The following is a 21,075-nucleotide window of genomic DNA, read 5'->3' as shown; positions in this document are numbered from 1 at the left end:
AGAGGTGGAGCATGGTCAGAAGAAGAACCTTTTGAATTTTAGTGTTGTTACTTTCTTTAGGGCATTGTCTCGGTGGAAGGCGTGCTCTCCGGGTCTCCTCGGATGTCGTTAGCCTGCGTGCACGGGCTCTGCTTTTTTGTTAAAGGCACAGTAGTCCACTGTTATTTGAATTAGCTGTTGCACCCTAACACCAACGTATCCAGGTAAAAGCGATTCTCTTTTAATGTCTCTCCTCTTAAACTTTTAGTTGGAAATAAAGTTTATTGCTCAAAATGAGTTTATGCCTGAATGTTGCCGGCTAACATCGCGGTGACAGTGTGTGTGCATGAGCGTTTGCACGTGTGTCTGGGTAGGCTTTAGGGTCAAACCTGAAACCCCATGAGCACTACTGCCCCTACTGGCTCTGTCGAAATAGGTGATATCAGAAACCCGAGTGTGGTTCAGAGACGCTTATAAAGAAAAGTTTCCATAAAGGCGGAATAACAGCTTTTAAGGGAGTTGTTGATGGAACTCGGCATGAGTAGTTTTCCGTAAGACGCAAACAAAAATGTCATATGTGCTTCTTGCTTTGACCTTGTGCTGTCGAAGGGTTAAATTAAACTGATTCAGCTGAAGCTGTGACAGAAAATATTACACGTGTATTAAAGAGCAGTTGTCGAAGTGGAGCTGATTAGACAGCATCAACAATGTGAGCGTTGACAGAGAGGCGTGGTAGTATTAATGTAATCATGTAACAGTGTGAAAGAAAGACTGGGATTGTTTTTACGTTTGCCTTAAGTGCACTAAAAAGTCGAATCATCACACGTTACAAAGGCTGTGCAGATATCACTGGCTTTAACGGATGTGCAAGTTTGCATATCTATCACACATGGTTAGCTTTGACTTTGACCACATGAATCTGTTTTTAAGCTCTATTTTGGTCTCCACCATCTCCAGTGACGGTGTGTCTTTGTCATCATATAAACAACATCTTGCATTGTAAATAGGGCTGGGCCATATTATACCGTTCACGGTAATACCGGTATAATGTTAGGCAACGATAGGAAAATGAAATATCGCGATAGAATATGAGTAAAACGCGCATGCGCAGTGCCTTTGTTTTCATACGCACATGGCCGATTGTTGAGTGAAACAGATGAACCAGAATTGGTTTGTAAAAATGGTGCAACTTCAGTGATGTGGAACTGGTTTGGTGTTTGTCCGTCAGATACACGACAAAGCACATTTTTTTGCAGAACATGCAAGCGGCCGTTGTTATTGTCATATTTGTCGGACTAAGATGCTCTTAAATCTGGGAGTAATCTGGGTCCTAAACTCCGTATGCTTCAGGTCAAACAACACTGCAGCATCACTTAGAGTTAAAAACTGTCTAAATTCTTTCATCTTTAATAAAACGATCAGCATTGCTGCTTTACCAGGTGTAACTATAAAGTTTAACTTCCAGGCATCCATGAAAACAAAAGTTATTACATTTAACGGAGTTAGAAGCTAGCAGGAAGCTAGCGGAAGTTAGCTTGCTAGTTTCGCTAGTTACCTAAGCATGATATAGCATGTTCTGACTGAGAGATTTCTGAAAAAAATCAAACGTACAGCTCTGCTATCACTTCCAACATAAATGAAGACAGGAAACTAAACAGCAGTGACGTTTGTAGGGTTACTGAAGTTGGGCTAGCTGGTATATAATGATGTGCTACGTGATCGCTAGCGACACAGCTATGTTAGCATAACATAAACAGTGAAGCTGGAGGACGAACACTAACACTTTTCCACTTATAAAAGTTAACGTGAAGGTTCTTCATGGTTAGAGACAAATGCAATCGCATGGCAGGATGCTGTAAACGGTCCAAACTTCAGTCAGGAGAACAACTGAGATAATCCATCCACAATACGAGGTTAGTCATTAATATACTGCAACAACATGGGAATAGAGCAGCTGCCAGAGAATTCAACATTAATGAATCAATGGTACAGAAGTGGAGGAAGCAAGAAGAATGAGTTTAATAAAGTTTGATTTATCTGACTGCTTTGTTTCGCTTAATGTGCCTTATAATCCCGTGCACCTTATGGTCCGAAAAATGCGTACTGCACACTGCAGTTTAATGTTGCAAAGCACCTCTTTTTAACTTCAGTGGATATTATACATGGTTATGCTCAGGATATGTCAGCCCATTTCTACTGGAAATGCCTTTTGGTTAAACTTTCAGCAAGGAATTTGCATTTGCACTGTTACATTTTTATAAAGCTTTAATGTACATAAAAACCAGCTTCTTGTTTAAGTGAAAATAAATGGAAGGCTGTCTTTTTGCGCTAGTAATGTTGTGGAGTTGTATTTTGTCTCGCATCAATTATATCGTCGGTTATATCGTTATCGCAAATTTTCAAATATATATCGTGATAAATTTTTTTGGCTATATCACCCTGCTCTAGTAAGAAGTATTGTAGAAAAATAGTTACAGGCAAAAATGCCCTTATCTTGGATCGATCTTGATTTTCCTGAGAGATGAGGTTTCACATCCAGCTTAGCGTGGTTGCAGTTAATTTTACTGGCAGGTGTTAACCTGCAAACTGCACTGTGTCCCCCCCCAAAGAAAGAAAAAAATAGAGCTTCATTAAGACAGGGGGCCAATGGAGCTAAGAACTGGGGCAATTTGGTAACTTTGATTCATGTAGTCCTTCTGTTAATGTGCGCCTCTCTGTGTGTCTTAAGACACAGATGGAAAAATAATTAGTTTTACTCCACGTGTCTTAAGGCTAAGTTGGGAAGAAATCGGGCATTGTGGGTTTCTGTGTGTTCTGATGATTTATAGAGCAGTCACTGGAAATTCAAAACACTGCCTACTGACCAATCAGTGTTTAGGAAAATGGTGTCTCTTCCAGGAAGATCCCTTTGGATAGTAAGAGGGTCTGAAGTTTTTTAGTAGTGTCAGTTTGCTTTTCCCTGATGAGCAGTAGTAAGGGGAAATATTCTTTATGAATAAATATTCATATTCTGTGTTCCTTGATTATTATTAGGTTTTATTTTCTCATTGGTTGCAGATAATTTTAACATTAAATTATTCTCTAAAAAAGGCTCCTCTTTGTACTTGTTGACCTTATTATATTCAATTTGCAAGCAGTGGTTTGAATTCCATTTTATTTATTTATTCTGAGCTTTTTTTCTCGCACCAACAACACAACAACAGCTGGAAAACAAACTAAAACGGTGCTTTTGCAGTCTTGCTGACCAAAGTGCTTAAACGTTCAGATAAAGAAATGATATGCTGAGTGTGTTAAACTTACTTTGTGCTGCAGGTTCCAGATGGAGTCTTTCTTGAAAAACAAGGGTCAAGGTGACATAAAACCTTCATTAGACACTGTCAGTGGTTATGGTATAAAAGTTTATTATAAATTTTCTCTTGTCTAACAGTAAGAATTAAACCTTTAAGCTGTCAGTCAGCTCGCCTTCACACTTATGGAAAAGGGGAAGAGAGCATTTTCAATTGTGTTTGTATTGATTCATTAACATTTTAAAATACATGTTTATTGTCCTAGTGGGCACAAACCAAAGCCATTTCAGAAGCAACATTAAACACAGACGCTATCTGAAACGCTGCTGGGCAGTTACTTTAAAACCCATACAGACTTGAATGGGGAGAGAATTCTAAGTTTAGGATAGGATAGGCTTTTATTGTCATTGTACACGTACAACAAAGTTTTGGGTGGTCTGCACCATCTGTGCATTTCAGTGGTCACTGTGACAGAAACCCAGTAAAAAATCTTTGTTTTTCCCTGAAAGTTTTTCTTCTGCTACAAATGCACATAATTTTGTTACTTTCTTACGCTTTCGTTAACATTTTCTCCTTTTATATAATGACTCTGGTGCAAATCCAGCAAAAGCATGAATAAATATTTTCTGTAAATAAACCAAAATGGGTTTTTCCTTAGAGCTCAGATGCCCCAGTTCCCAGGAGAAGCACACTGACATGAAGTCTGGGGCATGGACTCGATGTGCTCAGTGCCTCCTAACATGATTAGGAAAGCACAATAACACAAGTGCTGGTTTACCCATTTTGCTGATGTGTTTTTGATACGATATACTGGAGTTTTGCTCAGTGTGCTCAAAGTCTGCTTTGGACTAATTCATGTGAAAATGCTGCCACGAGTTTAAGTCATTACAATAAATTGAAGGTACAGCTGTAACAAAAGTGTCAGTTTTCATCAAACACAAGCTAGCATCTAAAAGCTGAGTGCTGTGGTACTGTTCTGTGTGCACTGTGGAGGTTCCTGTCAGTTTCAGCAGTTTGCTGAAACATAGCACATGGTGAATTCACCAGCACTGACACTGATTTTTACCAGTGTGCCAAATCATCCTGAGGGCAACATGAACATCTGTGGAGTTCATGCTAGAATTTTAAGCACCGTTCTAGACAATTGTCACTGTGTTTTTACACACACTATGAAATGGTGACACATAAATGGCGCACACACCTAATATCATGAAGTTGTCTTGTCCACACTGCACATGTTTTCCTGTTTCTGGTTCCCACTGCCCTCCACAGCTAGGTGACTACTTGTGAGTAGAGCGTTTGACTTAAATTACAAGCACTGAAAGGTTAAAGCTGCACAACCAAAATAACGCCCCGGTACAGCAGTGGCTGCAGTACAAGTTTTCATTAGGTGAGATTTCATGTAAGAACCTTGGAGAGAGACATCTGTGATTAATAGTTTCCGTCACAAACACCACTATGGTGAGCCATTCGTGTCAAGGATTATATGGATTATACTGTCTGTGTCCACAAGTGTACGAGGGTCTATTTAATCTGAGTGGTGTTGATTTTCTTATCAGATGTGATTGTGATGCTCTGTATGGACATTCCAGGCAGACTGCAAGCAGAGTTGGAGGGTGGGGTCCACAGCAGCCCACGTGCATGTCCATAAACAAGCATAATCCTGGCTCAGTATAACAGTTTCCAGCTGCGTGCACTTTGATGACAGGCCAGACATCAGCAATTTTTTTATTTTTTATTTTTGTTTAAGATCCTGTTCAGCAGACAACATTGGTTGCATCACTTAAAGCAGAGTAAAAAAATTTCAGCTTCACTCCTGTAGTTACAGGTTAGACTGTCATTTACCTGCAGCTGAGACATTGGTTCCCCTGCACATTAAGAAATTTGACTTGTACCTATAGAGATGACATCTGTTGTATTGTTACTGAATCTCATTTCTCACTGTGTCTCACTGTGCTGTGCTCTCAGCTCTACCAGCAGGGTCGACTCTGCCAGCTGGGGGGAGAGTTCTGTGAGCTGGAGGTGTTTGCTAAAGTGCTGCGGGCTTCAGACAAAAGGTAAGAACATAATGGGGCCAAACTGTGCCCATCACTCTCCTAAAGTAGTTTTCACACTTCCACTGCAGTCCTGAGCAGGTTCAGCAGAGTCTGAGATTAACCATAAACTGCAAGTTGATTACCTTTGAGATCAGTTAACTCCGAGTACGTTCACCTTGAGTTTAGTGTGTGCGAGTAGGGAAAGAAAGCCACCTTCAATGGAGCTTTGATAGCACAATTCACCATGGCAACACGTTAAATGAAAAGCAGAACTTCTATCTTAATCCAGTAAAACGAGGAATATTAATATTCCTAACCTTTGGAGACCCTTTGGCTACTAAACATAGAGGAAGTATACAAGTATATGTCACTGTACACTGGGATGCTAAACTTTAAATTTAGGAGGGTAGAAAAGAGTCATTTTAATGAGCTCTGGCCACTTTGTCATCAGTAAAGATGGTATTTGGAGTTTGGTGAATGCCGGTTTTTTCATCATTCACCAAACTTGCATTTTCATTTGTTCATACTGGAATCCTCTTTTTTTTTTTTCTTCTTTTTTTTCCAACAGTGGATGGAACCAGTTTTTACACTGGAACCAAACATAGGTTTAGTCGGGTGCCCTTAATGATGTTAAACATGTTTTTAGGTAACCAGAGAAATCAGTTTTTAGCTCTTTTGAAACTCTTGTCCACTCTGTTAAATGTAGTGTTAGGCAGGCTGATAGGTGTGAAACACTAATGATGCTGGAACAGAGAGGAAGGAAGCAATGTCCATCAACCAAAACTCTAATATTGTGATTGCTTCCATCATATAATTTCTAACTAGAGAATTTAAGGTCTTGTTTGTAGATCTTTGAAAACACATTTGGCACCTATCATCGTAGACATCGTTTCATGTGAATCTTCTTTAGACTGAGGAATGCTCATATATGGAAATGAGATCCCTTCTGTATGACGAGGACATCAACTGCGTACACTGACCTGTTGTTCATTTCTTGACGGTCCCTTGTGTGATATTCTTACTGCTAGTTAACTGTGCCAGGTGTTCTGTACAGTAGGGATGGTGCCATGCTGTCTACGGCCATGACTGATAAGAATCTGTTTACGCTAAAAGCTGCTTGTGGACTGGATTTTTTTATTTTTTGTGTTTCCTGCAATTTGACTGTTGACCCGATGTCTCCCTTTGACTTCATCACTGCAGACACCTCCTGCACCACTGTTTCCAGGCCCTTATGGACCACGGTGTGAAAGTGGCCTCAGTTCTGGCAAACTCCTTCAGCCGCCGCTGCTCCTACATCGCCGAGTCTGACGCCCACGTCAAAGAGAAGGCCATCCAGTTTGGCTTTGTGCTGGGTAAATGTCAGGGCTGGGCAGTGGAGGCTTCAGATAAGCACTGTGTGGGATAGAAGTGCAGAGCTGTCCTTATGTTAGGTGGTTGATAACGTACAATATAAACAGCATATAATGTGGGCCATATTAGGGCTGTGCGATATGACCAAAATCTCATATCCCGATATAAGACCTCTATCGTCCCGATAACGATATAAATCACAAAAATGTAACATTTTCTGTCTGTGAATCTCGGGCAGGTGAAGTGTTTCCAGCTGCGCGTCATGTAGCTGGAGTCGTGTGTTTTAACCGATGCATGAAACGACACATTTTTAGACATAAGTTGTAACGGCGCCGTTTTCTTTGTGAGTATTTATTACACGGCGTGCTGCGGGGAAAAGCCTGTTCTAACGTTTGAGTCTAAGGTTTATTTTTTAGCACCGGACGGCTCTTTTTTACTTTTCATCTGTAAATAATCTGCATCTTTCACGTGATTCAGTTTATTTTGAAAAGTCTCAACAGGATCTTGAGCTTTATTGTGAAAGGTTTATGTGGAACATAAACAATCGAACACGCGATGGTGTTACCGTCGTTGTTGCTAACGACAACACATAAAAACAGGCGCTTGTCCGTCCGTAGTGTGGTGATATTAAATATAAGAGAAAGAGAGAACTTTAAGAAATTAATATAGCCACTACAGTGACCATCAGAACATGAACAAATATTACCGTAAACAGTTTATTTTGCGACACCACGAAACAAACGAGAGGGTAAAATGAAACGATAGACGTTTTTATATAGTCATCAGATACATATCGTTATATTGAACAGCCCTAGGCCATATGTATTATGATAATACGTTATTATAATAATTGTCATGTAGGGCTGAACGATTATGGAAAATAATCTAATTGCGATTTTTTTGCCCCAATATTGCGATTGCGATGCGATATGCGATTATTTTTTAAGGTCTTTGTCTTCTGTATTATTAAACAAAGACAAGCAATACATCATATAGTATGGCCAATACTATATTACATTAATTTTAAACTGTTCTTTCCTGGAAGACAGACCTCTGTTATGATGACATGAGGTGATGCATGAATTGATGACTGACATTTTTATTTAACTTCTTCAATCACAACAGTATATTTGAACATACACAATAGTTTATTTTTAGCTTACAAACATCTGAGCATAAAGTGCTGACAAGGAACCCTGGTGTAAACATTAAAATGAAAGTCAGTACAATGTGCAGATTGCAGAAATATACATAAACAAAATCAGTGGCTTTACCACACTCAGTTTTTCCACATCTGTGAACTACTAGACAGTCATTCAATTAAAAAATAATATTAAATAAATAAAACTAATAAATAAAAAATACACACATCTTACTGATCTCTGCAGTCAGTAACATTACACATAAAGTGCAAACATAATAGCAATTGTATAAACACACACACAAACACGCCTTTAAAGTTTAAAGGCGTGAAATTGGACGGTCTAGTTCTGATTAGCGTCACCGCTGTCTCGGTGGAGTTTAATAAACTCGGCCGTCTGCTTCTTGCTATCTAAAATATAACCAGACACTGGTGTAAATTCTCGACTGTCTCATACTTCTGTTTAATAAGTTTTCTGTTTGACGTTTAGTCAGCTGTGTGAAAACCAAGGAGGAACCCACCCGGGGGATTAATAAAGTTTTATTTTATCTAATCTAATAACTTTAATCTCAGCCAAACCGATTTACTCACGAACAAACAAAACACTGAAAAAAAGCCCAACAATAACATTTTTAGGTTGTCTAAGTGACTTATATATCACGTTTAACCCGAGCAGCGAAACTCCGCGGTGATCTGAAAATGATGTGCCGGGAGTTGTGCCGTTCTCGGCCGCATCAGTAACCCTCGAGCTCCCGGCTAGCTGTCGAGCTGGTGGGTAGCAGACGCCTCTGAAAACGTCGAAGCACTTTTGCAAATATGGGATATCTTGATAAACCGAGCCGATATTTGATGTTTACACAACTACTTTCTCGCCTGAAAATATGTTAAAAGTTTATTTTGTGACCCAGAAAGATTAGTATGAGTAATTTTAAAACTTAGTAGCGGCCGCCATTGTTGGAAACTGGAGTTTGGCTGGGCCGCGCTATGAATTCTGGGATATGGTAGTAATTTGGACAGCCGCGCGTCGCTGTGACGTAATCGGTCTACAAATGCGGCCTCAGGAGGATGCAGCCCATGAATTTGGACATGTCCAGAGTATAATCGCAGCCTTTGCGGTTAGAAAATTGCACTTGATCATGTCGCGATATTATCGCAAATGCGATATATCGTTCAGCCCTATTGTCATGTCATTGAGAGAATTTAATATTTGAGCAGAGTTCTAGCTCCCATAGATCTCTGAAACATTAGTCAGTGAATTCCAGATACTCCCCATCTTAACTCATTATGTGTATAAAGCACACCTGTCTGCAGAATCAGTTTCTTTCCAGTTTCTCCACCAAAGAACAAAAGTCTTCCCACATGACATTAACCCAAAACATACCAACAAGGTAACAAAGGAGAGGATAAGAAGAAGCTTGGCATTCCTATATGAAATTTGTGGAGTGAGCCGAAGCCTCAAGTTGCTAAGCAACAGCCAGGTTTTAGAGTTTCTGTAAAGAGCAATGGGCCAAAATCCCTACAAGAAACATCTTACTGCTGTGCTTCCCAACAAGGGTTTCTCCACCAAAATACTAAATATTTATTTCACTTAGAAACTGATTTGCATGTCATTAACTTTTACATAATGCGTGTTTCTGGATTTTGGGTTGATATTCTCTGTGCCTTAAAACTTTAGAGCAGGGGTGTCAAACTCAAATACAGAGTGGGCCAAAATTCAAAATGGAACAAAGTTGCAGGCTAACATTAATATTTATTGAAAAAAAAATCTTCCTCCAGATGTAAGAATGAATCTTTTCTTATGGACTCAAATAGGTTTTGCTGGAAAACTGAATATGGAACAAGCAAAGTATTAGTATTATACAGCTAATATATATATTAGCTGTATAATACCAGTAGGCCAGCTCTAATAATAATTTGGTATGGCTTCGCAGGCCAAATGTAATTAGGCTGCGGGCCAAATTTGGCCCACGGGCCAGAGTTTGACACCTATGCTCTAGAGATTTCTTTCTAAGTGACCAAACTTCCAGTCAAAGTTTGGTTTTCTTAAGACCCTTGTGCTATGACCAGCAGACACCATAGTTGTTAGGCAGATGACTGTCATGTTTCTGTTTGTAGGTGGCTTCTTGTCTGATGCGGGCTGGTATGGAGATGCAGAGAAAGTGTTTCTGTCGTGCCTGCAGCTGTGCACGCTCCACAGTGAGGTCCTCCACTGCTACCGGGCTGTGGAATGCTGTGTCAGGTCAGTGTCAAAGAGCTGCTTTTATTCACCAGGGAACTCTGTGTCCTATAGTTACAATACCATAATTGTTAGATGTGCCAGATATGATGTTACACAACATGTGTTTTCTCCCAGAACACTTAGGCGTCTGACAGCACAGCTTGAAATGTTAGTTGTGAATAAAAGCCACTGAGTGATTCATATGAAGAGCTGTTAAACAGTCTGTCTTTACATTTTTTTGATTCTTATCAGATGAAAACGGATAAAACACAGAAACTGTATCTCATCACAGACGGTTAAGCTTTCCTTCTGAGTGGAAGTAGCAGCTATCTGTCATGGAGTAACAACACTGTAACTGTTATAAACTAAAACAGCAACATTGTTAGAAGTACCATGGGCCCATATTTAAGGCCTTGTATATAAATGAATCCTAGCAAATGGTATTAATGAATAAACTGAACACTGTAGAGCTAAGAAAAAGCTGCAAAAATGTTTGATCCAGATGTTTCTGTAGCATATTTGGTCCTGACGGGTGTGTTGACCGGGCACAAACATGTAAGCTGTGGTACAGTTTTATATGAGCTCTGCTGTCTCTGTAGTGTGTAACCGAGTGGGTGTGATGGGTTGTCCGTGATGGAGAGCAGTTTGTTCAGTGACCGCCTGTCCCTTGCTGCCCAATGACGATTCCAGATTAGTTTGTTGATCCTGCTACATGTCTACCAGCATCCCGAGAAACTAGAGACTGTTCATCCGCCTGTTGTACACAGCATCACTGTTGGGTTCTCCAGTTTAGTGTCCAGTCATTTAAGTGAACTATGGAAGTCAGCAACCATCTCTTTGTCCTGGGGACGTTCAGGAAGGGGAGATTTTTGTTGGACCATCCCACAAAACGTCTCACCAGTACCTGTACTCTGACTCCTGCCCACCCAACCACTGCAGTGTCGTTAGAGAGCATCTGCATGTGGCTCGATTCCCTGTTACACTGGAAATCTATAGTGTAGAAAATCAACAGGACTGTCCTGTGTGGTGCCCCAGTAGCACTAACACCACATTAAAGATGGGCTTCACCATCCATACAAACTGAGGAATCCAGGAGACGGTAGCAGTGGTGACAGCCAGCCTGAGCTTCTCTCATACATGCACACACACATGTTGCAAATTGCGGCAAACTGAATCCAGTTATTTTCAGGGAAACCAGTGCAGCAGTTTCCTTCCACAGCTTTTGTTGTTTTTAAATTGACAGTTATGCAGTAATACAGCAGATAAGACTGAGACTGAAGCGTCCCTGTCTTCTCTCTTCAGGCTGCTTCATGTCCGTAATGGAAACTGCAAGTACCACCTTGGGGAGGAGACCTTCAAGCTTGCTCAGTCTTACATGGACAAACTAGCCAAACATGGCCACCAGGCCAACAAGGCAGCGCTGTACGGCGAGCTCTGTGCCTTGCTCTTTGCCAAAAGCCACTATGACGAGGTGTGTAGGTTTGACCACTGAGGTGCTTTACAGTTTTGATACTGAGACAACTGAAAGTCCTTTCTGTCTGCAATGACCTTGTCTCTCAGGCGTACAGGTGGTGTATAGAGGCTATGAAGGAAATTACTCCAGGGCTGCCTGTCAAAGTAGTGGTTGATGTCCTTCGCCAGGCCTCCAAGGTAACACTCACACATGTATTTATCGCTCAGATCAGTCTTTGTCTGAATTTTTACACTAGTCTTCCAGACACATGTGTAAACTGTGGATTGTCTCTTCCCTGCAGGCCTGCGTGGTGAAAAGAGAGTTCAGAAAAGCAGAGCAGCTGATCAAACATGCAGTGTTTCTAGCAAGGTAACCCGCTGGGTGTAATGAAGACTCGACAGGGTACTTTCTAACATCGCAGTTTCTGACTGAAAATATTGTCTTACAGAGAACATTTTGGACACAAGCATCCCAAGTACTCCGACACGCTGCTAGATTATGGATTTTACTTATTAAATGTGGACAACATATGCCAATCGGTTGCTATTTACCAGGTACGTAGAGCGATGTGCTACAGGAGTATGCTCTTGTTTTCAGTGATGTTATTTAATTCAATCTTGTCTGATGTACAAATCCCAGACAGCGCTGGATATCCGACAATCGGTCTTTGGGGGGAAGAACATCCATGTTGCCACAGCCCATGAAGACCTAGCCTACTCCTCATATGTGCACCAGTACAGCTCTGGGAAATTTGACAATGCTCTGTGAGTGCATCTTCTAAACTCGGCTAATTACATTCCTCATGAGCTGCCTTGTAAATGTAGTCCAACACCCAAAGTCAGACTCTGGTATTTGGGTAATGTGTATGCAGCTGCACATATCAAATGTTTAACTGTACACACGGGCAGACGTAAAGATGACTGGAGATGCCTGTTGTTTGTGTAATTAATCATGTGATGCTCCTCGTGTATACAAAGGCTGTGATTCAGCATTGCCTAATGGTGAGACCTTTGATCCACTTTTGGACCGTATGAGCTGCAAAACAACTTTGTTCAATGGAAACACTTGATATTCTTGGAAGTGTTTGTCCCCAATATGTAGAGTTTCCAGCCAAGTCTGAGTTACACGACTGAGTGCTGTGTTTGTCCCTCAGATTCCATGCAGAACGTGCCATAGACATCATAACTCACATTCTGCCTGAGGACCATCTTCTGCTGGCCTCCTCTAAGAGAGTCAAAGGTAAGGCAGGCAAAGTGGAGAGTAGTATTATGCTCGTGTGTGTGACTGGCTGCTTGTAATAAAGTACCTTGAAAGAACAATTTAAAACTGGTTCTTTGCTAAGTTGTCTATTCGTAGGTCAAACTTTTGTGGTTTGACAGATTAAAAAAACATTCAGCAAGTGAGTGAAAAAGCAGCCGATGTCCAAACAAACAGTTTGAAAGAGCTTCAGGACGCCTGGAGAATTATTGATTAAGACCAGTTTACATGGAGTCTGAATCCTTTAAAACATAAGAAGTTAGGGATAGCTCAAGACTTTTGCACAGTGCTGTATCTGTTTGAAGCTGTGCATTATGTCTTATAGACTCTATCCGCGTTTGCTTGTTTTTCCCCAACAGCCCTGATTCTGGAAGAAATTGCCATCGACTGTCACAATAAAGAGACAGAAGAGCGCCTCCTGCAGGAGGCTCACGACCTGCACCTCTCCTCGCTGCAGCTGGCCAAGAAGGCTTTCGGAGAGTTCAACGTACAGACAGCCAAACACTATGGCAACCTCGGACGACTCTACCAGTCCATGAGGAAGTTTAAGGTGAGGAGGACATGTGTGGTTTGTAATATTTGACACAATAATTCAAATTAAGGGGCATAAACCATCCCAGCGTGTGCCAGTTGTGCTGCCTTGTGATAAAAATAATCTCAGTGTAAGAAAAGGTCAACGGCAGAGAACAGCTATTCCACATTCACCTCATCTTGATTAAGAGATGAGTGTTTGTGTGAGAGTGAGTCACATTGTGCTTTTACAAGCACAAACCACTGTTTGTGGGAGACTGAATGGTTTTTGCTATTTAAAGCCAGAAATGATGAGATGTGAAATATTGTCATTGCAGTTGGCTGGGATTACACAAATATCAGAGTGGTGCACATTTATAAAGAGTGTGCACCAGTCTTAGATGCTGTCTTTGGCCTATAAAAAGCCAGAGTGGAGGTTAAAAGTAATCCTGCAGAAGTTCTAGTCTGCAGCTGAAATGACTTTGGGCAAGTATCTAATATCCTGCTGTTAATGAGAGACTGACTTGGGACTACACGTTATTCCTTTTAGTCCATTGGAAATGGACTGGAAAACAATTTAAGTGTGAAAGGCCATAACTTGCTTTCAGAGTGTAATGTGACAACTTTACTTTGACCCAGTTACAACACTTACAGGCACTCAACCACTTTTTGTTTTCAGTGGAAACGTAGCTGGATGTTTGATTTATGGGAAAGGCCATGGAAACCAAATAAATATTGCCTTTGAGTTTTGTCTTTGTTTGTGATTCATATCTCTTTGTCTTGCACACGTATTTGTGTAACCAGGAGGCAGAGGAGATGCACATCAAAGCCATCCAGATTAAGGAGCAGCTACTGGGCCACGAAGACTATGAGGTGGCTCTGTCTGTGGGTCACCTGGCCTCCCTCTACAACTATGACATGAACCAGTACGAGGATGCAGAGAGGCTCTATCTGCGCTCCATCGCTATCGGTCAGTAAGAGCAGAACAAGTTCACGTCCATGTTTTTTAGTGTCACAGTAAATGAGGCCCAAGGCCTGGGTCCTGATGTTGCTTCGTCACAGAACATGTTGTACTGAGATGCATCATACTCAACCTACTTCTCAGTTAATTGCCAAGTTTTGCTGTTATTGTTATGTAATCATTTATGTAGAGCTGACATTAATCAGTCCAACACCTGACGTTACTTCGCTACAATGGAAGAGGGTAACATTATCAAAAACGGGGCTCGAGTCAGAGAGACTGAATGAAACATGGTCTGTGATGTTTCTGTCTTCACAGGTAAAAAGCTGTTTGGCGAGGGTTACAGTGGGCTGGAGTACGACTACCGAGGCCTGATCAAACTCTACAACTCAGTGGGAAACTACGAGAAGGTGTTTGAATACCACAACGTACTGTCCAACTGGAACCGGCTGAGGGACCGGCAGTTTGCAGTGGCGGATGCCCTGGAGGACGTCAACACTACACCCCAGCAGACCCAGGAGGTGGTACAAGCTTTCCTATTGGCCCAGAGCCTAGGCCCCACCCGCCCCTGTCTCGGCTGATTGGTTGACCGAAGGAGAAGGAGAAGAGAGGAGGGAAAAGAGACAAGTGGGTGGGTTTTAGCCTGGTGTGGACATGATTTGAGCCCAAAATGTGATGCTTCAGTTTCACACGGATTAGTAACACAGCAAATTCAAACATCACTGGCAGCTTGGTTGACTTTGTATGCTGCCAGTACACACACACAGACATACACACGTTTTCATGGAATAAAAAAAATAAATAGAGAAGACACTTATCAAACCTCATCAACACACTCTCACCATCAAGATGCAGTCACTGCGTTTCTCCAACAGAAAGAGGACACATGCCCGAGACTGGGGACTCGAAAAGAAACGTCAGACGTCCTATAAGGATGACGCACGACCTCCTCGCCTCTCATCTCACTCGCCTTTTTCTTCCTGGACAGCAGTTTTGCTTTTGTACCGTACCAGTGTAGCTCAGATCTCCGGGAGCGAACCCGTGTTCTCAAGAGCTGCACGACAGCATCTGTGGAATACCTGCACATCCATCAGCATCACTTGGCAGATCACAGCTGGAAATAGTTGGATATTTTTGACACTTGTACAGTTAAAGAAAATACAGATTGTACTCTTGAGTTTTATTTGAAGGCTTTTTGTTGTTGTTTTTTTCTTTGCAATTAACTGAACGCGAACCCTCAAAGTTGCGTGGAGGAGAATGTGATAACACCAGGTGTGGTTTTTACACACAACAGGTTTTCACAGGTCTTTTTTTCCAGCTTAGTACTGACATAGCATCATTAAAATGCCAATAATTTATATGCAAACATATGTTTATGTAGCCCTTTGTTTAAGTTTTCTTACTGAATGAGAAATGGCTCAACACTATGATAACAAGGGACACGGATGGGAGGGCAAAGAGGAAGCTGCTACATGTGCAAAGGCTCCGCAGCCTCGCTTTGTTCATCTTGAGGCTGTATGTGTGAGTGAGTGAGTGGAACACAACTCTCGGTGCCCAAGTGCTCCACCGATGACTACCAGCCTTACACCAGCTTGCAGTTATCTGTCTGTAGACGGACCCATATTTTGAAGTGCTAAATAAACTATTATATCCTTAACGGCGCTACAGTGGGGACCAATATTGTGTGCTTGTGTGCGTGTTTGCATAGCAGCCTGATTATTGTGCATGTGGCCTCTCTGCTTCACACCCTCCTGTCAGAAAATCCCATTAAAGTTCCTGATATGTTTTTCTGTTACTGGCCCATCGTTCAGAGTCTCGCTGTCCAGAATCTCATCTGTTGCTTTATTTAAAAGCTCAGCTTCGGCTGGTTTTCAGTTTTACTCGACATCTTAGCTCTATAACAGGGGTGGGGGAACTCCAGGCCTCAAGGACTGGCGTCCTGCAGGTTTTACATGTGCTTGATCCAACACAGCTGGTTTAAATGGCTAAATTAAAAAGGTTTCCAGAGGCCTGACAATGAACTAATCATTTGATTCAGGTGTGTTGACCCAGGGTCATATCTAAAGCCTGCAGGACACCAGCTCTACAGCTGCCATGTTGGTATTTTAAAGCTAACTTAGGCTCTCTAGTGGACAAAGTATGCAACGGCCATTACATACTTTGTGCCGAAAGGGCTTTAAAGGAACATGTTCTTATTTTTAGACTGTAATATTGTATCTTTTCATTATTCTCAGTTCTAAATAATCCTTATTGACCTTATCCTGAGCCTTGGGGCAGCCACTCAAGTCAGTGTCTATCTGAAAACAGCTCTTTTAGTGCCTCTGTCTCTCTTAAAGCCAGCTCTCTTCTGCCTGTCACACACAAATAGTTTGAACAGCAGGTGTGTAGCCAGAGCTGTGTGCGTGACTTAACCATGTTAATGGGTTTGGCTCACTGACATGAGAAAACAGAACATTTGAACACCTAGTTGGTCCATTTGAAACCTGTTTGGATTTTGTTCTGTATATTTGGAGTAAGCTACAGTGCTGCGACAAAGTATTTGCCTCCTGATTTCTTCATTTCATGCATGTTTGTCACACTGCAGTGATTAAGATCATCAGACAACATTTAAAATGAGATAACATACGTTTTTAATTGATTTGTGATTTTTGGTGAGGGACAAAAGAACCTACCTGGCCCTGTTTGAAAAAGGAAAAAAACAAAAACAGCTTTTCATAAAAAGAACATCACAGTAAGAGCATGTGGAGGGAGTGGGAGTGGAAGTGGGCTGCTTGGATGATTAAGGATCTGGATGGAAAAAGGAATTCTGCTCTCGACGTACAGCTCGAGCGTGCTCGGGTTACGCAGCAGAACAACACAATCCCAAATATACCAGCAAGTCCATGACCTTAACAGGTTGTTCATGGCCAACACCCCACCAGTGCTCCTCCGTACTCGACCAGTTTTTAGACTTTAGGCCAGGTAGGTTTGGATAACTTTTTACCCTTAATCCTAATTTTCAGCTTATTCTGGTTATGTCTGTGTAACATTAACAGTTGTATGATGACCTGAAAGTGAGACAAAAATGCAAAAAAACAATGTATATATCAAGAACGGGGCAAGCTCTTGTTCACAGCACTGTTTATGTACCTGTGATCCTGTAAAGCCTTCCACTGCAGATGCTTTCAGTCTAATATTTAGTCCACAGTTTGGGAATCACCAGCTTCTCTGGATGGGATTTTTTCGTTAGTGCAATTCTAACATTACACATGGACCCTTGTTTCACTAAAGCAGTCTGTCAATATAAGAGGTGAAGGAGAAATGAGCGCTTAAAGAGACGCTGCGTAACAGTGGCGTGAAGAAAGGCATGGACGCATGCTGTAGCAGATGAAGGATGAGATTTTGCACAGTCGAGGCTGAACACAGGCTGTGGAGATTCTGTGCAACGTTACTGAGAATGTGATGCCATGGATGAATAGTCCGCTGTTAATTTAGTATTTACTTTGTTTTGAAAAGAACGAATGAAGAAAACGAGCTTTGCCTTGCTGTTGCTTCAGTGCTGTCAATGTCTCCCTCTGTAACAGTGATGTGAGGGGCTGTAGCTGAGGAGGAGGTCCAGCTCTCAGCTAAACACTCAGTGCTTTGGCTTAAATAGACCCCCCACCCCTCCACCTCTGAGTAGATTTCTTATCTACAGACTTTACTTGTAAACAGGTGCATACAAAGAGAAGGATCATGAATATTTCTTTGTCTTAAAAAGTGAATCATGGAGAAACTTTGCATGATTTGACGTGTGTGCTGTGAGGGCTACGTCTGCATCTTCTCCAGAGGATTACAAAACAGGTCTCGGCAGCAGTTTCTAATCCAGCTTCGGCTGAGGTGCAAGTTCCTTTTTCCTGCTTGGCCAAGATGATCTGCTGATGTCTGAAAGGGAATAGTGTAGTTCAAGTGGTGGTGTCGGGGGTGGGGGGCGCAGGACAAAGTTCAAATTGAAGCTGCGATGTCTCCAACAGCCCGCTTCTCTCTTCAGAGTTCAAAGGAGACGTGTGGGATGTGTTCACTGTTGTCCTGTTACTGCTTCACTGTTAGCTTCAAAAACATTAAAACATCGTTGACCATCACAGTTTCCCTCTTTGCTGTCCGTCAGCTGTACACATCTGGACTTCACCATCCCAGCAAACAACAGGACACTTTTACACTGATGAGATGAAATATTCAGTTTATTTGATTTCAGTCCTTCAAGTTTTCTTCCTTTAAATCTGGCTTTAAGTATAGGTGAGTTATAGTGCATAATACAGCGAGTGGAAAGGAACTTCAGACTTTACTTGGAAATTGCCATTTTTGGCAATTGCCACTACATTTCACTGTGAAACTTTTACTCCTTTTATAGACTAGCCTTACAGCTTCCATCACTGACATTTTACACACAAGACAGATTTTAAAGGGTTAGGATTGCTGCTATACAAATCATAATCTTTTTTTTTTTACATATATTTGATCGTGCTGGAATTAAAAGTACACCCTGCAGAGCACATAAAAGAGGCAAACGAGGTAAAGTGTGCATAGTAGCAGGCACAGGCGGACGATCTTCCTGCGAGCATGCAGAGGTGGGATGCCCAGGATTTGTAAAGTGTTCACTCTGCAAAGTGCTTCTATTGCCGGGCATAAATGAGGGTCGTTAGATCAGGTAGCGAGGCAGCAGAGAAAGCCACAAGGTGTCTTTGGATCAAGAAGGCAGATCTGTTGACGACTGCGGCTGTGAGTCTGATTAATCCAGGTGAGAGAGGGTGTCTGATGTTGAGAGGTTTAAAACCTGTGATGACCTCATGTTACATCACTGATGATGCATCCCAGCACACTAGTCTGTCATGCAGACCTCAACCAGGCACCGCTCATCACCCGAACACCACCATCACTACAGCGAAGCACGGTGGGGGCAGGATTACACTGTAGGGATGTTCCCTCTAATTTTTCATGTGTCTGAGCGAACACACAAACTCCCTGAGTGGTCTCTTGGACCACTGTGAGCAACAGCAGACGTGTGCACTGTGGTCACGCCAGCATCCAATCCACCCAGGTTACATGGTTTATTAAAATAATCAAATTACAGCATTTATGTTAGACGACTTTTAATTAACTGCTTTAGCCCACTTACAATGATTTTTTTTTTTTAAAGAAATCTTGTTCATGACCTGTGCAGCATGTTAAAACTATTGGAAGTAAAAATAACTTAAACTCCAATTTTGAAAACACAACTTTCTAAAAAAGAAATTTATGAAGCTCTGACTCATATCATGAGTATGAGTCTGTGGTCTGGGAGAGAGTCTGTAACTCTGTCTGCAAAATACAGTAAATAATGACCAATGCTGGGCAGTTAATTATATAGTTCTTCAAAAAGGTAACTGAGTTATGCAAACAACAACATTTTTTGCAGCTGTTTACCTAAAAATGCAGCCAAGGCGTTTTTTTTAAATAAACATTTCAAGCTATTTACAGAACACAAATTATTTGTGCCACTCCAAAAAATAATTCCTGTCCACTATGAGATGAAGGAGAACAACAGCCTGATACCTGCAGGCCTGACAGCAGCAGACGTATCACTGCTGTAACACCTGTAACACTCAGCAGTCGCCTCATTGTTCTGACACACAACAACACTATTGACTACACTACACACTAACTACACACTAACTACACAAGATTTGCGCTAAACGTCGCAAATCTCTCACATCTCAAAAACACGCCGTCACTCCTGTTTTTACCGTTTCTTCCCACAGTAAATATAAACAACGACAGTATTCAGTAAAAAACAAAGAAACATTGCAGATATTTTTATCATAACTCTGGTTTTACGTGGCCGATCAACACAATTTAAAAACTGGTATAAAGTCCACACTTTTCCCTCAGTTGTTCCGTGGATGAGCCGAGGTCTCCCCTCTCGCCGCCGCCTCTGAACACACAAATACAAATTGCATGTGAAGCAGGAGGTGCAGATTTTTTTGCTATTGTTTTCTAAATCCAGGCTTGATCACGTGGAGGTATTTGGAAAACTTTTTTTGGCCAGCGGACGACTGTTGTCTCGCAGAAAGTCAAATCAAATGTATGCGATACACAATCAATTCACAAGAACACATTTAAACAGAAGGTGCCTGATTTCAACTAAACTAAATCATATCGTCACGTTTGGTTTTTTTCTTCTTTCTTGTTTTTTTTTTATTTTTAAATTAAGCATCTTCTAATGAGAGTGCAAAAACAGTAAAGAAAGAAAAAAAGAGACCTCTTTCCTCTCGATGGAAAAATGCACCATGTCGACCAATTTTTTTAAAAAAAAGTCAGCATCTGGGATTTGGTTGTTTAGGAAGAGGGGAAAGCAAGACAGCGAGAGAGAGACAGAGATCCATTTATTTCAACAAAGTAACTGTATCCTGAATACCACCTTTTTAAACGGTAACTGTAACGGAATACAGTTACTCATATTTTGTATTTTAAATACGTAACGGCGGTACATGTATTCCGTTACTCCCCAACACTGTGTGTGTCCCATATAATACAGTGGTTCTCGAAATGTTTAGGCTTCCTTCACCCCCAGCACATCACATAACCATAGGGCAAGAATCCAAATTGAATATAGCCTGAATATAGCGCCACTATATACTTTTTTGCTGCATAAACCATCTTCTTTCAGCTTTGGTAAGGTGCTCACTGATGTCCAACTGAACCCCTCTCCCTCCAACTGGTATAATTTTATATCCATAGCTGATCATTTTTAATTAAAGAATGTATCACACCAGAATTGGACACGAGAAGTGTGGACAATGCTGCCTTGTCTGGCAAGTCTTGATTTCAGCAGGACATTTGAACGGCAGGATCAGAATTTAATGTGAACAACATAAATGCATGGATT

General features: G+C 41.4%; 1 protein-coding gene across 2 annotated transcripts in view; it reads left to right on the top strand.

The window, feature by feature from the left end:
* LOC146618225 (amyloid protein-binding protein 2-like) overlaps positions 1–17,649 on the top strand; it is a 32,173-nt gene extending 14,524 nt beyond the window's left edge. Inside the window, exons 2-13 of one of the 2 annotated variants that reach the window (XM_085370529.1) lie at positions 5,235–5,323; positions 6,503–6,654; positions 9,909–10,032; positions 11,314–11,482; positions 11,572–11,661; positions 11,766–11,833; positions 11,913–12,018; positions 12,104–12,228; positions 12,618–12,703; positions 13,081–13,271; positions 14,036–14,201; positions 14,511–17,649. In XM_085370529.1, coding sequence (XP_085226655.1) covers positions 5,235–5,323; positions 6,503–6,654; positions 9,909–10,032; positions 11,314–11,482; positions 11,572–11,661; positions 11,766–11,833; positions 11,913–12,018; positions 12,104–12,228; positions 12,618–12,703; positions 13,081–13,271; positions 14,036–14,201; positions 14,511–14,773 — 1,629 coding nt within the window. In that variant the 3' untranslated portion in view covers positions 14,774–17,649. Of the gene's footprint in view, positions 1–5,234; positions 5,324–6,502; positions 6,655–8,684; positions 10,033–11,313; positions 11,483–11,571; positions 11,662–11,765; positions 11,834–11,912; positions 12,019–12,103; positions 12,229–12,617; positions 12,704–13,080; positions 13,272–14,035; positions 14,202–14,510 lie in introns of those variants that run through there. The other variant, XM_085370530.1, reaches the window with a different exon arrangement.
* The last annotated feature ends 3,426 nt before the right edge of the window (positions 17,650–21,075 follow it).

This window comes from Diplotaxodon limnothrissa, linkage group LG14, assembly GCF_057381915.1.
Source record: "Diplotaxodon limnothrissa isolate DT_005_m linkage group LG14, D_limnothrissa_male_GT1.1, whole genome shotgun sequence".
Lineage (NCBI taxonomy): Eukaryota > Metazoa > Chordata > Actinopteri > Cichliformes > Cichlidae > Diplotaxodon > Diplotaxodon limnothrissa.
Note: the sequence above shows the minus strand (reverse complement) of the source record. Positions and strands in the feature narration are given on the sequence as shown.